This window comes from Lacerta agilis, chromosome 1 (genome assembly GCF_009819535.1).
Source record: "Lacerta agilis isolate rLacAgi1 chromosome 1, rLacAgi1.pri, whole genome shotgun sequence".
Taxonomy (NCBI): Eukaryota; Metazoa; Chordata; class Lepidosauria; order Squamata; family Lacertidae; genus Lacerta; species Lacerta agilis.
In genome coordinates this window covers 56,069,854-56,087,690 of record NC_046312.1, presented here as the reverse complement: position 1 = coordinate 56,087,690, position 17,837 = coordinate 56,069,854, and the positions used below count along the sequence as shown (strand labels likewise).

Genomic DNA, 17,837 nt, shown 5'->3' with positions numbered 1-17,837 from the left:
ACGCTGCAGTGTCTCTGCTAACAACCACGGTAAAATTTCTTTCCTCTCCCCCCCCCCCCTTTTCCAACTTAATTTGGGGTGATGGATTGTGGTAGGGAGAAAGAAGGGACCAAGGACGAGGAAGAGCAGGGGGTGAGGAAGAGCAGGAAATGACCAACTGTGCTATTTTAAAGAAAAATCACAAAGTCAACATTTAAAAAATGGAATATTGAAAAGTCACCTAATGTGCCGATGTTGCTGCCGCTTTGCATCTTCTCCTCCTAACCTATTTAATGATGGTGAGCGGCTTCGAGAAGATGGCGTGTAGCTCCCAACAGTTTTCACAGTTCCATTAGGATTATTCTGCATCTGTTGGAGTAGGTTAGGCGAAAGGCTACGGTGTGAAGAAGCTAAGGAAGAGGCTGACCAATCAGGAATGTTGACGTTCAGATTGTTATCACTATTTGACCGAAGCAAGACGCGAGGTGCTGTCAAGGTGCTCTGGGGCCTCCGTCTTCTGTTTGAGTAGGTAGGAGCCTCTCTAAATGGCACTGTATTAAGAAAGGAGAAAGAATGCAAAATGGTACTTCTGATTTTAGGCACATGCATCAGACCACCCACCCACTTTCCCTTAATCAGTACTATATACTTTCAATTCTTAATACATAAAAAAGAGACCTCTGCCTTGGCTGATTGTCTAATAAAGATGAGCACTACCATTATATTTAAACTGCAATTAAAATTAAAGATAATTTTCATAGGAAATCACCTTTTAAAAACTAGAATTAATAAGCTCTATATTACTGAAAGTTCCAGATTTTATCTCACTGTAAGAGTGCAAGATTGGAGAATGGTGTTCAGCAATGGCTGCTGGCAGTCTCTTGATTTATGAATGGTAGGCAACTATTAGCTTTCACCAACATATGTGGACAGTCTCATTAAAAAAAGAAAGAAAAGAAGCGGAATGGCTCTCAGTATGGTATGGGCAAAAATGGTTTTTTTATACTAGAATTAAAAACTTCTTTTCCTTCCTTCCTTTCTACTCTGTAGCACAATTTCATAGATTTACATTACCCTAAACATGTGAAAACCCAAGGAAACTGACTTTTCCCAGGGCAATAGCTCCAAAAGGCAATCATATACAAATTAACTTCTATTGTTCCCCCAAATCATGCAAAATCTCTCTAGGCCAGCACCAGCAAACAACTGAAAGGAGAATCTGGTAAACACTGAGCATATGCCTTACAATGCAGATTCCGGTTTTTAGAATAGGCAGTAAAAGGTTTAACACGGTTTCTGTTACTTCACTCTTGTTCCTTTACACAGCACAGCTTAATACTTGGTTCATGAGCGAGGGGCGCTTTTTGACAGTTACCCAACCTCTTAACCATGGGAGTACCCAGCGAGGGGCGGGGGGGGGGAGCTGCCCCCCCCAGAAACAAAAAATAAATAAATGGTTATAAAGTGATGAAATGAAACAAAATTAGGTAGAGCGATGGCGAATAATCAGTTGTTTACCACACTGAAATGGTGTAAAAACCGAGAAGTATCTAGAGCCACCCAGCGACTGGTAGAGGACTGTGCAGTCAGGTACAATAAAGAGCATGGAGGTTAATAGGGAATGTGAGCTCACCCACGAAACCAGTAGTTTGCAGGAAATAAGTGGGTTGAGCTTAGGCAGACTACCTTCAGTTCCCAACCAATGATCTCCGGGTAATAACAATGGTTTAGTTCACAGTAAGCATTCTTGAGATTATCTTTGTGAGAGCACTTAACAAAAATGCTAAATAAATTTGAAATGGGGCAAAGCCAAGTAGCCAGTTCATGCATAGGGGCCTCATGATGGGAGGGGGGGAGAGCTTCAAGAAAACATTCATTTCACTTACCCAGCATGCCACTTTATGTTTTCCCTTTTGATGTGACTTTAAGACATAGTATAGGCATGAGTACATGCTGGGAATATCCCCCCCCCCCAGTTATCGTGATGACTGATCAGATCTTCATGCCACAGTGACCATGAACAGTTATCCTTCAGCACTGAAGTCATGGTATTTATGCTTTTGAACTACTATGTTATTGAGATGAAGCATTCCAGACTATACAGACGCCTCCTGAAGAGGGTGAAGCTGGAAACCTCAGCAGGACTTTTCATTTGCTTGTTTTTCAGCAAGACTAGGCAAAATTAATTTGCATAAGGCTCTTGAGACTATCAGCCTGACTTTTCATCCCCAGAATGGCAGATTATCAAACTTGCTGGTTGATGCCAATATGCCCTATGCCCCAGAAGCTTTCCCATCAGGCAAGGGTTCTCACCTCTTTTATAAGTACAAAATTGGATTTTATCCTGCTCTTGGAATTAAGAGTTTGTTACCCAAGATGCTGCTTAAAGGTTATGTAAATCTGCGGCCCTCTTTAACACAAGCCACAATGTTTATGCATTCCCGTCTGTTTACCCACAACACTTGGTGGAGGTTTTTTAATTTGTTTCAGTTACTGTCACTAAATTATCAGAATATGGCCTGTAAATTCATACAGTATAGTAAGTTTTAAAAATCAAAACATTCCCCACCAAACCACAGATTATCTCTATGCAAGATTGTTTACTGAGAAGTGAAAGGTTTTACAGAACTGTTGCTCAAAGCATAAAGTACTGCATTAGCTGAAGCTGCTCAATCAGAGGCTTTGAATGCTGCAACTGAAGCAGAATCCTAAATTTGGCAAGTGGGGCAGAGTTATATGGCGATTCTGTACTTGATGCTAGACTCTGGTAATCCCTATTACTGCTATCAGTAAGGGTACAAGGCTACACAGGCACAGTGAGGAACGGAATGGGGTGGGTGGGAATCTGAAGTAAGCAATGATAGCTGTTGCACTAGGACTGAGTTTTGGGCCAAAGACTACTATATGGGAGAGTCATACTCTTACTCCAAGTGTCATCACCAGTATGACCATCGGTAACTCCTATGAAAGGTCTTAGGTAAATACCCCTTCAAAAATCCTTAATCTTCCTGTACAGTTACTGTTTGCACTGGCTTGGATTCTCCCACATTGAGCTCCCTCCACTTATATACTTTAACTGGATGCCAGGATTTGACATTCGCCCTCCCATTGGTTCCAAACAAAAGGAGGTGTGAAAAGCTTATCTCTATGAGCAAGTGTAGTGATGGCTGAGATAGGTACCTTTTCCCCAATTGACAAGGGCATTCACCTACCATTTTGTGGCCCTGCTCCTTTTCCTGTTCTTTTAAATTTGGCAGTCATTATGCCATGCCCCATAGCAGCCATTTTGTGACTGGCATCCATAGCACCTTCTGAAAATTCCAAACTTGACCACTCTTGGACAAAAAGGGCTCCTGCTTTCCACCATTACTGGAATCCTAGCACTTGATCCTGTGAGGCATTTATCAATGTAGCATCTCACGATATCAGGTTGCAAGACTTTTGAGTTTTTTGTTAAATAATAGTAAATGCAGCTTATGTTCCCTAAATTTAGAATACACAGTTCCAGTGTGCCACCTAATAAAACCAAAGAATAAGAAACTTGTGAAGGGGGAAGCCCCATGAATATGTAGCTAGTCTTATTATGTCTCTGACTGCTACTACAACTCCCCTTCCCCACTCTGAAAATGCCCCTTGTTCAGATGCTTCTCGCTAATGGGAGGTGTTGGGAGCTATGTATTGTTTGTGATAATTTTAACTATTTTTTATATATCCACTAGCAGAAGAGCCCACGAGGCCTATGCATGTATGCTTCTATAGATAAATAGCTAAAACTATCAATGCACACAGTCATTAATAAACCCTGATGCAACATCACATGAATCGTTTATTTAAAAGGTATCCTGTTGCTTCACTGGGACTTGCATGTGACACAATGACTTGAAGATTCAGCAAACCTAAAATTACCTATATCACTTTACAGCAAAATCAAAATGATACCATAATACTTTCAAAAGGGATGAAAGATATTAAAATATACTTTCAGGCTGTTTTTTTATTATTATTAAGGTCTTCCCAGAACCTGACACCAGAGACCTGCAAGCAATGAAAATGACTATTTATTTGCTCCTGTGTTTGCATTCTCACAGAAATGATATGAGCTGGACAGAAACAGCCCCGACAACCTCTACTAAATATCCCTCTAGAGGTACATTGTGCAATGGGGGCTTCTGGAGCTCATGTGCAATTCTTCTCTATCCACTCTCCAACAGCAGATCAACATTGCAAGAAATTTCCATGTTGGTCCAGTTACTGCACTGCCACCTGTTACACCAGGGGTCAGGAGCCCTCCAGATGGTGCTGGATTCCATCATCCCCAACCATTGGTCATGTGGCTAAGACTGGGGTGGTGGAAGTCCAACAAGATCTGGAGGGCCATAGGCTGCAACCTATGTCAGGACAAAATGAGGAGTGATCATTGCTCTGATGAACTTCATTGAAAAGCCTCCCCAAGCAGCAGTGATGGGTGCATAAATCTGATGTGAGAAGTATCCCCTCCAACACAGACGGAATTTGGGTATGCACTAAGTCTTATCTGCATGAAGAAATGTGTTTACAAGAGTGGACTTCTCCTGGATAAGAATGAGCAGGTACAATTCATATCCCATGGAAATAGGTGTCAACTTTCCCTCAATAATCCTGGAATGCATTTACCAGCTAGAACTGAGTTGCCAAAATTAAATTTAGAGCGTGTGTTTTTCCCCTCATACTTCAAAACGAATGCTAATATTTCACATGTATTTTAAATGAGGAAAATACTATTTTAAGGTATTCAAAAAAACAAACCACAAGCGTGTTTTACAGGGATGAGAGGAGTGAATTACAATCAGTATTGTTACTTTGCTTCCCTCTGAACAGTTTAAAAAGATCTAATTTTAACCATTTAGCCAAGTCAACTCATGTTTTGATTTTAACAAAACATGATGTTTGCTGATGTACATGTAATGTATCCCTGCTTGTAAGTGTGCATGCCTACCAAGCCAAAAGGTAGGGTATAAATATATATAAAAAATAACTAAAAACTACATGGCTCCAAATTTTTAACACTTAGGCCAAAACTGAGGTTAAGGAAAACATGTTGGTTCCATAATGCATGTTCATGTACGTTATATCAAAAACACCCTTTACTGTACTTTTTTATTGCCCTACTGATCACCCATTTAAATACACGTGGTCCCTTTGAACAATATTTACATAACTAAACGCGTTACGTTACATGAGGTTTCAAACGCCGTACAGTATCTAGGTAAAGGCCCTTGGAATTATATCGCCAAAATACCAAAAATATTACTGATAACATTTCAAATCTGTGCGGTACAATACTTACCCTATAAACATTAATTCTGCCTTACAAAGCAGAGTGCTGGTATTTAATTTTATTCTGTCACACTGAAATCAATGGAAGGATCTTAGCTTAAGCATAGAGCAAACAAAAAATAAAATCACATTTCTCCAAGCACTTCAATATAACATGCTTGTAGACAGCATAGTGTATCTGTCTCTCTTTGGGACTCGCAGATTTCAGGAGAAATAGAACCACACCAAAGTGATTTCTACATTTTACAGAACCTCTTTCCTCTTATCAGATGTTAAGTGTAAGAGGCTTTAAATAATGAGTTAATTTCTACTTGATGTTAACAAAGCATTGATTTGAAGACTAGCTTTTAATTAGTGACCTTTTTATTATAAGATTCAAATGCCAGGAATGTTATATGGATAATTAGAGACATAAACAACCAACTCCAACTATGTAAGTGTTTTCTCACCTTTTCCCCATATCAGTTTGCATGCTGTAAGTGGGTAGATACATTTCATACGATTCATGTTTCATTTACAATAACTAATGTTAATTGTATCCCACCTCCCCCCCAAAAATCCCCTTTTCTATCGAAACAGAAAGTACATGTTTTAAGCTCTTCTGGATAGATTTCCATATACTGTATGTATTCATTTATTTAATAAAATATAATTATACTGCAAAGCTTTTAGGCGAAAAGATGTGAGAACTAGCAGCATGCTTCGAAGTACCACCCCATATGAATTTTAAAAAACCACATTGTTTAATAATCTACTGGAATGTTTTCATCAAATTGCATATATCTGAAGGAAACACTCATGAGCACTCAACAGTAATATAAACCTAAGAAATCGCTTCTCCTTACTCAAATACAGAGCTTTTCCCCTGTGAAAGGAACACAAGGCTTCTCTGACATAAACTAAAACGAACAAAGTCACACCCCGTTCTTATAATGAGTTGTCTAAAAGGACAACCCAACATAAAGGAATTCTGGAAAAGATACGGAAAGAACTTAGAATAATTATACAGTAACTAAGCAGATCATATTAAGCATGCAGAAGAAAATAGCAGTCCTCCAGCATCAAGTGCCTTGCGTTCAGTGCTTACCTTCTTTCTTTGTTAAGGCATTTAACAAAGACTTCATTTTCCTTTTTACTTTAGCAGCAATCCCCTCATTATATAACCTTTGCTGAGATGAAAAGGAATAAAAGCTACCCAGTTTCTATGTGTTTTAACTGCCTGCAACCTGACATAAGCAGCAGGTTACTGGGCACTGTATAACTACAAGCATAGCTGGGCATGCAGTACCCAGTATTCTGGTGACAAAGCCCACCCCACATTCTGTCTGTCAGCTGTGAGCCAACTGTGCTTAGACTGGTGCTGCTCAACAAATCTTGCTATCTTTCATAGTATTAGTCATGTGAACAGCATCGACACAGAGTCTTTCAAACGTTCTCCTGCTTTTGTAACTGAGACATTTATGTGTAGGAGAATAGGGATGACTGAGGCAAGGAGAAGCAGGGCGGGCCAAGTGGGGTCAAAATTAACATTTGAAGAAGGGGGGAGAGGAGGGAGAGGAATCATTCATCTTATCTCATGGCAGCATTACACAGGCTAAAGGGGAAGTCTTGGAAGAGGCGGGAGCTCATGAAGCTGAATCTCAGCATTTACACCTACAATGCTTTTCAGTACTTATATGCCGGTTTCTAGAATTGCCTTCTAGACTCTGTTGGTTCATCCCCGCTGGTATATAATTAACTGCTTCCAAGTTTTGCACCCTACCTAAACATCGGAACAAAACTGGCAGTCACGTTTTGTTTTTTAAAGTACAATTGCTTCTTAGCCTTACCCACTTTGATGAAATTTTATTCAACTAAAATGTAGACTTTCCATTCTTCCACTGTAAGGATGGAAACCTTACAATTTCACACAGCTACTTAAAAATATGCTTTATTATTAGAATTGCCACAGCTTTTGAAAAGCGTTGTTTGGTGGTTTTTATATGCACCTGTGCAAAAGCTCCTAACAGCCCGATCCTAGAAATACTTATCTGAAATACCAGCGATGTTAGGAAGGAATGTCTCTTTATGTTTACAGAATATTAGAAGTAGCACACTGCATTTAAGAATTCACAAAACGGAGGTACAATTATATCAAAACGTGTGAAAATTTCAGAAGTATCATGTACAGCAGTGGTTCCCAATTAGCTAATTACTGGGGACTCCCTATTTTCCAAAAGCCAAGCCACGGACCCCCTACCTTTGAAAATTTTGATAACTCTGTGGTAGTTACCACTGCAAAGCAATTTTTTGAACGGTACATTGGGTAGCCCCTAATAAGCAGAGGATTTTAGGTATACTAAAAACAGACCATAAAATTTGTGGTATTACCTTGCATAAATGACAAAAAATTAGTTGGGGGAAGGCAAGGGTTGAGGCCACAGACCCACTGGGTTCATTTCGCAGACCCCAGGGGTTCATGGAACCTTAATTGGAAACCGCTCATGTACAGAATCTAATTTGTGGTCTGGTAGCATTTGCCCTAAACTTTAATAAATGGATACATTTACTAATAATAGTTCCTAGTTCCACCGCAACAGTATTTGACTGTTGTTGGCAAGGTATTTGTTTTAAAAGTCTGCAACTCGGTTTATTGCTAAGAATAACACTTTCATGAATAAAAAAATAAATGGAAATAAGAGCCGCTAAACTAAATTTTACCTTCTTTCGCTTTTGATAAAATAGCTGTAAAGAGTTAGCCAGCATACATAAGTAATGAAAAAGATTTAGGATTCATTTAATATTACAGTGTTTATGTTGTTGTTAATATTTAATATAAAAAGCACAATCCTCTAGAAGTAGTAGTTTTTAGGCTTCAAGGGCCTGAACACATATAAAATTCAGCAAAATGATTTTAATCAACAACTTATATTTGATGAAATACACATAGCCTAGCCAGGGAAAGTAGGAGAGCACAAATATACATAGGCATCATATGTACTGTCAAATGTGTGAAAACTCCCTTATTATTTGTTGGACATTTGCACATACAGTTCTTGCCCTCTGTGTCTCACATTTTAGGTAGGAGACTGGGACAGCCACTTTCCTGAGGAAGCCACACTCATCTCAATTTTGAAGAAACAGAAATAGCTATTTCTCTTCCACTAACCATCCCTAGATTACCTAATGCCCGCGTAATGACTTCAGAAAAGAACTACCTACCAAAGGTTTGTGTATTTTTAATTTTAAAAACCTCCAAATTTATATGTCACTTAAAAAATCATCTTAGTTATTTACATAAAATGGCCTAAAATATTACTTAAAACAGCAATTAAAGCATTTTATAACAGTAAATGGAATAAAATTATCAAAATAAGGGGGGATCAAGACGTTTTATAAACAAATGTACAAATAAAATTACATGTCTGCAAAAAGCTTGTCCCCCGTGCAGGCCATGCACTCTCCCCAAATTTGTTTCAGAAGGTTGAGGTAAGTCTGAAAACAGATTTGGGGGGTGCACTGGGGAAGGATGGGGAGATGATGAAACAAGAGACTGAGCACTAGGTTGGATTCCACCTTGCCACAAATCATATAATTACCACTTCAAATGGCTTTCCATAGATACTAAATAGCACTGTGGATAAAATTGTGTCCTGTAGCACATCACAGATTAACTGCCAGGGGGCTGAGAAGCAGTCTTCCAATGCTATGTAGGTAGGACTGGAACCACCATAACCACTGGTGCCAACTCCAGGGCCAGGGCATTCACAAAATTTTGACTGTGGGTGCCTGACCTCCACCACCGCTACCCATTGCCTAACCTCCAACTCTCTGGCGCCACAGTGTGACTAGGCTGGGGCGTCTGCCACAGGCCTCTGTTGGGACCCACTGTGGCCACGGATGTGTTTCCAGGGTGAGTCTGTGGCCAGCCCCATCAGAGGCCACATGGTGGAGGCGGAAGCCCCAGACCAGTTGTTGTGGAAGCGGAGAGCAGCATTGGTGGGTGGAGGGTGAGCAGTGCACACGCAATGTGACATCACGCTGCGTGCACCGCTGGGTACCCAAAGTCTGGGGGCCAAGTTGGCACCTCTGACCACAACACAGTGCTCCCACTGGCCCAGTTCAGAGGGATACAGGAGGGCGTGTTGAATTTTTCAACTTTCAAATTCCAAAGATGAAGGTGCTGAAAAGTTCTAGGATGACTTGGGGATTCAAAAGATATTTGGGTTGTTGTTGTCGTTGTTTAGTTGTTTAGTCGTGTCCGACTCTTCGTGACCCCATGGACCAGAGCACGCCAGGCACTCTTGTCTTCTACTGCCTCCCACTTTGCTTGGTAAGTAACTACATAAAAATATTGACTTTTAAAGTTTTTGTGGAATTTCTAATAAGTTTAAAATCAGCCTTATTCTTTTGTAATGTTCTCCCCCGGGGAGAATCTTCTGATGCCAAATTTAACGACCTTTAGACACCACACCACACCACACCACACCACACCACCCTGTTGCTGTGTAGACTCGACTCTACCTCCATTATCATTTACAAGTAGGTAAGTTTGTTATTGGTATGAGCTTTCGTGTGCATGCACGTGGTATCTGAATAAGTGTGCATGCACACGAAAGCTCATACCAATAACAAACTTAGTTGGTCTCTAAGGTGCTACTGGAAGGAATTTTTTATTTTTTATTTTGTTTCCACTGTCATTGTTCATGTATTTAAAACTGAGGCCTTTAAATATCTAAAATTTATTTGTGTGGCTTGATTGCATGTCATATTGTTTTAGTTTTGCATGTAAGCCTGGTTGGTAAATAACGGGGCAAAGCATCTGTGATTCCAAGTGTTGGTAGAGTCAATTTTATTTCAAAGCGTAGCACTGTTCTTATGGCTGTAAGCAGCATGTAGTACTAAAAAGGAAGAGTCTTATAAGCAAATAATCTTACCATAATCCTCCAGAGACACACTACATTTTGCTGATGCTGGCAAAAACCATAATCCTGTGACTTGGATACATATTTCAGGGGCTCACAATGCTCATCTCAAATAAGAGGTGAATATTGGTGGCCTCACATATTTCTCCAGCTTGAATTTAAAGCCAATCCATGGAAGAATTCCTAGACTGACCCATCCTACCTAGACAAATCCAAATCCAGTCTCCACTAACTCACCCAGCCCCAGATCCTCCAAACACCATGCACCTTCCTTATAAACCCTACTTGTTCGCTGGACAAGCAGCAAAACTGACACTTCAGATGTGGGGGAGAGGGAAGGAGGCAGTCTTTCGCTCCCCTAAGGACTACTGATACTGCCTATTGTTCTTATATGCTGTGATGCAGTGCAACAGGTGTTGGAGAGGGAAGGGAGGGATAAGTCTCCATATTTTCCGTTCTATGTAGCCAGAGTGTCACTGTTGCTACCAACCAGTAAATATGAAGTGAGCTTTCGCAGAAAAGCAGAAAATTCTGTGTCGTTTTGGCATGGTTTGGAAAAGCTACTTCCTGGTGTTCTTTTTTTCGTGCAGTAGCTCGTCTTCTTCAACCTAAACACATGAAACTTATTCTCATTAATTAAATGTGTACGTACGTACATACATAAATTAATTGAACTATTACCATTTATGGAGGGAGATGTATAATTTCAGGTCTTGCATATTTAGTACTACTGTTTCCTATGCCTTGTATCTTTTGTAGTCATGAAAACAGTGTATAATGACTGGTGCGCCTAAACCTCTCCATGTTAGATTGCTGAAAGCCATCTTAAACCTCTGCAACTTTCTCACAGAACACATTTGGAACAACTTTCTTACAAAAGATGCAATTGGTAGACAGGCACCGAGTATAGATAAAATGATCGTTCAGTATGCTTGGTGGCAGCAGACTGCCAGTTTGTGTAGATGCTCACCTTGCAGTAACCTTTGGGAGGGTGGTGGAAGTCTGCATTCTTATACTTATACACCTAAAGGGTAAAGGTAAAGGGAACCCTGACAATTAAGTCCAGTTGCGAACTACTCTGTGGTTGTGGCACTCATCTCATTTTACAGGCTGGTGTTTGTCCGCTTCCACAGACAGTTTTTCCGGGTCATGTGCCCAGCATGACTTAAGCCACTTCTGGCGAAATCAGAGCAGCGCACAGAAACGCCGTTTACCTTCCCGCCAGAGCGGTACCTATTTATCTACTTGCACTGCGTGCTTTTGAACTGCTAGGTTGGCAGGAGCTAGGACCGAACAACGGGAGCTCACCCCGTAACGGGGATTCGAACCGCCAACCTTTCGATCGGCAAGCCCAAGCGGCACAGTGGTTTAACCCACAGCGCCACCCGCTTATACACCTATTTATACGCAAACAAAATGTACAGCATAGTAAAATAATATTTCAATCCAGCCTTTCAATAAAGCTTCTGTTTTCCACCACAGTAATTTTTGTACACATCTACTAGAAATTTGCACTCCTCGTTGCAAATCATGCACCAAACCCTAAACCAGTGGGTCTACTTCCTCAGTGGCAAGAACAGATGTGACTCAGAAGACAGAGCTGCCATCACCACACAAGGAAGGAAATGAAATGAGGCACCCAGCTGCCTGCTATGGTGTTCTTTCGTACCCTTTTGAAGAAGCTTGCTTAAATTTGCCGTACCTTCTTCTCTCCAAAGCTAGGGATGGTGGTAGTGGGGTGGGTGGGAGAACTCCTTTATTCCTCTCCTGTCATTCCACTGTTGCTGAGCTAAGGCATAGCTGAACCCGGGTTTATCCGATGGTTTACTGCTCGTGGGTTTCACCAGGAGAGTTAAACCATGAGGCCAGGTTTAGGTGATACACAAAGCCTGGCTTACCTCGGTGCAGTGCAGCAGAAAAATAGCCAGGGAGGAGCAAACAATTTTCTACACCCTCTCTGGAAACTCACATATGCACACTAAGCCTTGGTTTGGCTTAGCCCAATGTGATTTTTTTTTTATTAAAAAACAAATCCATCAGGTGATAGTCAAAAGATCTTTCAAGATCTTTTCTTTATTTAAAAAAAATCTGAGAGGAAGAAAAGTAATGAGATGATGCTCTTTTTGGTCCTCAAAATAAGAGTGTTTTAAATTGTATTAGTAGGCTGCAATTCTCCTTTGCAAAAATAACTGTTAATGAATCATACTGGTATAAATAACAGAAGATTAAAAAAAGAATATCACAGCAGTAATGCGGGGTTCTTTTGTACAAATATGGAGGTGTTGGTAGCATTTGTAATGTTCTATACGGTCAGCCCCATTGAGAGAAGCAGAAAGTGAAGATACGCTGGGATGGTTGAATAACTGAATTGAAATTGTGCCTATTTATAGTAGGAGGCACTATGATTTGCATTTTGCTATATGCATTTTTTCTTCTTTTCCTTTTGTCTGCTTTTTATTTTGGCCTGCAAATTGTCAGATTCAAGATGCTGCAAATATAACACAACTGGAAAAATTACTTTATAAACAAGAATAGGAATGCAATAATGAGCAAAAGGACCCAATGCAAACCTGATATAAAAATGACTTGGCATACATATTACCTTGAATAATTTTCTGCTTCCTCCTAAAATCTTCCTAAGTGGGAGAGACAATTTCTATTAATTCATGTGTAAATTCAATGCACTGTTGTGAGAAAGGTAGAATTATGAGTGCCATTAAATGGAATAAAATTAGGAGTTCGGTGACAACTTTGTCTCTTTCAATTTACAAAAACCAATTGTTCCACAAGATTCTTGAGGTTTTACATTTGTATTTGTTGAACTGGCAATTATATGTGTGAGCATGTAATATCAGAAAAATTATTCTATCAGTAATGAAGTTACATTTTTTTTTTTTTTTGCTCAAACTGTATTCTATGTAACCATCTTTAACAACACACGAAAGCTCATACCAAGAACAAACTTAGTTTGTCTCTAAGGTGCTACTGGAATGAATTTTTTTATTTTTTATTTTGTTTTAACAATATACTACCAATTTATTATGGTAAAATTGATTAATATAACAATTCCATGGCAACATCTATCCCTGCAGCCATAGATGGCATCAAGCTGTAACTTGCAGAGCCAAGACGAGAGATAGACCGCAACAATGCGTGCTCAGCCCAGGAGAGCAGGGGAAAGCCCGCAAGACCAGAAAATACAAAAATGACAAGGAAGATACAGAAATGCTCACAGCATCACTGGAAACTCCCAACAGTGCCTCCTTAATCAGGCCCCAAGCTGATGACAATGCCTGCATACCACACAGAAATGGAGGGAGCCAATCTATGTAGGCCAAGCAGGGGGCATGCCTTATGTGACCGTTCCCACAACATACAAGAAACACAGAGAAAGAGCTTATAAGGAGATTGGTTGGAAAGACATACCCTACAACATTTCTCTAATGAAAATTGGGATGTCCCATTCCATAATGATATTTTTAGTATTTACAGTATACCCCACACATCTTACTGGGTTGCCCCAGCCACTCTGGGCAGCTTCCAACATATATGATAACGTAAAAAGGTAAAAGGTAAAGGACCCCTGACAGTTAAGTCCAGCCGCAGACGACTCTGGGATTGCGGCGCTCATCTCACTTTACTGGCCGAGGGAGCCGGCGTTTGTCTGTGGACAGTTTTTCCAGGTAATGCAGCCAGCATGACTAAGCCGCTTCTGGCAAAACCAGAGCAGCACACAGAAATGCCTTTTACCTTCCCGCTGGAGCAGTACCTATTTATCTACTTGCATTTTTGGCGTGCTTTTGAACTGCTAGGTTGGCAGGAGCTGGGACCGAGCAACGGGAGCTCACCCCGTCACGGGGATTTGAACCGCTGACTTTCTGATCAGCAAGCCCAAGAGGCTCAGTGGTTTAGACTACAGTGCCACCCGCATCCCTTATGATAACATAATAAACCATTAAACATTTTTAAAACTTCCCTATGTGGGATTGGCCTTCCTTCAGACGGCTCAGGTGTCAGGTAACTCCATACCCGCCAGCATTTCTCCAGTGAAAATAGGGACATTCCCAGATCAAATCAGAAACCAGGACGGCTTCTCTAAATCAGGGATGTCCCTGGGAAACAGGGACACTTGGAGGGTCTGGAAGGACAGACAAACGGACGCTTATATGCTCCCTGCTTAACTGGCCCAAACGTCTCTAAGGAGAAAATATTTTACCCAAACCACTCATATTGGCACAGAAGGTTCAGCAAAACAAAAGGGCCTCATGAAGAGGCAGGGAATGGACAAAGAACATGGCCATCAAGAGGGAGAAGTCTTGCCTTGGGCAAGGGCACCATACCTTGGGGCCTGGGGCCACCAAGGAGCATATTTTCTCCCTCTGAAGGCTGCAGGTAGAAATGAAGCACTAGATGGAAGGGGAGCAGTGATATCCCCACAGAATGTTCCAGTTGCTTCAGGTGGCAGCAGGAAACTACACAACATCACTGGATGACTGAAGGTCTCTGACAGTCCCTCGTGTTTGCTCTTAACGGGTATTTCACTTTTTATACTGTGATTCTATTTGTTTTATTACTGTACTTTAACTATTTTTTTATGAAAGCTACTAAGATAACTTTGATTATTGGGTGACATAGTAATCATCTTACTAAATAAAGCTTAACTTTTGGATAAAGCAGACAAGCTTTTTAACTGGATTTTTCAACTCTGTGTTGTGCCATTTTGCTGTTTATCTCTTTTGCAAGCTGTGCTTTGATTGCCAATAGGCCACTTAAAGGCAGGATATAAATTTCCAAGCCGAATACAAGATCTCAAAGTGGTACAAATTAATTTACTACATATTATTGATGCTACGCGTTGTGATTTAAAAAGTGTTGGAGAGAAGAAACAACCAATCGTCAAAAGTGAAAGGGGGAGGGGACACATAAAAGTGATACTTGCAAATGTGACAACACGGAAGAACCAAAGATTCATAAGCACTGTTTCAAAGGACTTGAGCAGTATAAGATTAAATAGCATGTGGTGATGCAGAAAAGTAGTGATGCTGCTAAGCTTCATAAATACCTAGTTTGGAACATCAATTTGCTATGTTCATAATGTGTGTCAGTGTAAGCTGAAGAATTTTTCCCCCAAAACTTTTTATTAAGGTTTTATTTAATAACACATTGATCCATTTGATCGAGTAACAAAATATAAACATAAATATAGCATTTAACTTGTTAATTTCTCATTGTTATTATGTCTTACTTCCTCTGTTCTCACCTGATGTGACTGCAACAGTAGGGAAGGAAACCAGCCTCCCTCCCTCCCTCCTCTCTTCTTCCTCTTCTGCTACCTTCCCCTCTGTTTCCCTGGTTCTTGGAATGGCATTGCAGCAGAATTTCAGGCAGCTGGGATCCTAGGACATGTAATTTTTCCAGGGTAGCCAGCAGTGTTCTAGCCACCAGGAGGGAGGGAGAAGTTGAAGAGGTGTGGGGCAGAATATGGACCAGGGGTGGGGGTGGAATGTGGAGAAGGTTCCTAACTTCCTTGCTACCATTACAGCAGCTTCTGGTAACCTCAGAATTGGTAACCTCTAAACAATTAGACTTCAGAATTAGACTGCTGCAATGCATTCTATGTGGGACTTCCCTTGTGTTTAGTCAAGAAGCTACAGCTTGTGAAGAATAGGGTTCCCCATCAACCGCATTGTGTTTCAAGATCTGCACTGGCTGCCTATATGCCAAGAACAACACAAAGAAGCTGTTCTCAGATATAGCATATCTTGCAGCTCTTGTAACAGGGCTATTTTACATTAATGCAGAAAGCTACATGGCCAGCTCTAATTCATCCTGATATCAGGTGAGAGAATTTAGGCCTTAAGGCCTTAAGAACCATTGTAGCATGAATATAAGGCTGTAGTATGCACAAAGCAAACAAAACACTTGTATGTGGAAGATGGGCTACAGTGAAGATGATATGCAAAGTAAAGCAACAGTATTTTCCAGGAAACATATTTTAATATGCATCCTGAAACAGGAAACGTTACTGTACTAGATCCAACTTCTTAGCGCATTTAATGCTAATAGGGAATGCAACAGTCCATCACATGGTGTGTAAGAAGGTGTGTAAGAAGTTTTATTTGCCAGTGCTTTGTTTCTAGAAAAAAAAATGTGCCAGTACTCTGGGCAGTTGGCCCTGGGTGCAAAATTTCCTTGGGGCCAGAAAACAACAACCAATTACATGTGAAACAATTACATGTAAAACAACTTCATTAAGATCTTGGTATATAGTTATTACATGATGCATGTACAGTCGTACCTCGGGTTACGTACGCTTCGGGTTGCGTACTTTTCAGGTTACGAACTCCGCTAACCCGGAAGCGCAACCCGAAGCGATGCACAGAAGTGTTTTTTGGTTCTGCGCATGCGCAGAACGAATTATTCGGGTTACGTCCTTTTCGGGTTACGTACTGTAACCTGAAACGAATTAAGGACGTAACCCAGGGTACCACTGTAATAACTTAATGACTTGCTGCAACACCATCCAGAATCCTGTTAGAGCCTCATGCCTCCTTCCCCAAGCCCAGGGCGCATTTGGCCAGCTTAGGGAAGGAAGTGTGATGCTCTGACAGGGTTTGAGACCCCTCCTGCCTCCCCCCGCCCCAAAGGGTGGCAATACTATGTACCATTGTGTACCTTCAGAAAAAAGCACTGATCTTTGCTATGTTCCTTTTATAAAGAGATTTTTTTCCTTCTCTGTAATGAAGGCAGTTGCAAAAAACTTATCTAGTTAAATAAATGTCTTAATTTGCTTCCTCCTCCCAAAAAATAGTGTTTCAAACCCTCAAGTGCTAAATAGTGTCTGCATATATGATATGAAATGAAGTCTTCTAATCGTAACTTCAGTTTAGCTAGGTCTCAAGGAACACTAATGAATTTGTGGGGGGAAATCAGTATGACAACTTTAGGATTTCTTCCAGATGACTTATTTATTGAGCTTGCACCAATTTGCCAGCACAAAGCTAACACAGATGTTGGATTACATCCAGTATTCCTTGAGCACTCCTGATTTGTGTGTGGGGAGATTATACAGAAATGAGCATTAATCCTGATTGCTTGTAGGGTGTTGATATGTATTCCTGTTAAACATTTGTTCATTCCACACTTTTCAAGGCATTTCCCTCTAATCACTAAAGTTTCTTTTTCTAAGTGGATTTGTTGTACCAGGCCTACAGAGCATTTTCATCCACTTTAATTCTGTAAACCACTGCCCCTTTGGCAATACACACAAATAGTATGGAAAGTGGGATCATGCACGACCACCCCAACAGCATCACAAAGACAAATAATGAATCACAATTATGGGACCCTAAATTTCCTGGTATGCACTTGAATCTCTCCTACAAAATACTGAGAAGCTGATGGTACTTTAGAATTTTCTGAGGTGCCATGTCTATTAAGAAGTAAATCCTGTTGAATTCAGTGGGGTTTACTCCTAGATGAGACTGAAGCTTTTGAGTCTCTTCTTGCTTTACATTTCTACAAGTTTGACACTAAATCAATTGGAATTTGATTCATAGAGGTAAATGCTGGTGGTCACAGTTTTCTAACAAAACCATCACAATGATTTTCGGATGAGGCAGCTCAACTCATCCAAGC

At 40.6% G+C, this 17,837-nt stretch overlaps 1 protein-coding gene across 9 annotated transcripts in view; it reads right to left on the bottom strand.

Annotated features, from left to right (window-relative positions):
* The window catches only part of SHANK2 (SH3 and multiple ankyrin repeat domains 2), a 315,835-nt gene that overhangs the window by 194,294 nt on the left and 103,704 nt on the right, over positions 1-17,837 (bottom strand). For 8 of the 9 annotated variants that reach the window (XM_033150235.1, XM_033150297.1, XM_033150242.1 and 5 more), the window contains exon 11: positions 221-530. In XM_033150235.1, the coding sequence (XP_033006126.1) occupies positions 221-530 (310 nt within the window). Of the gene's footprint in view, positions 1-220; positions 531-6,382; positions 6,672-17,837 lie in introns of those variants that run through there. The other variant, XM_033150308.1, reaches the window with a different exon arrangement.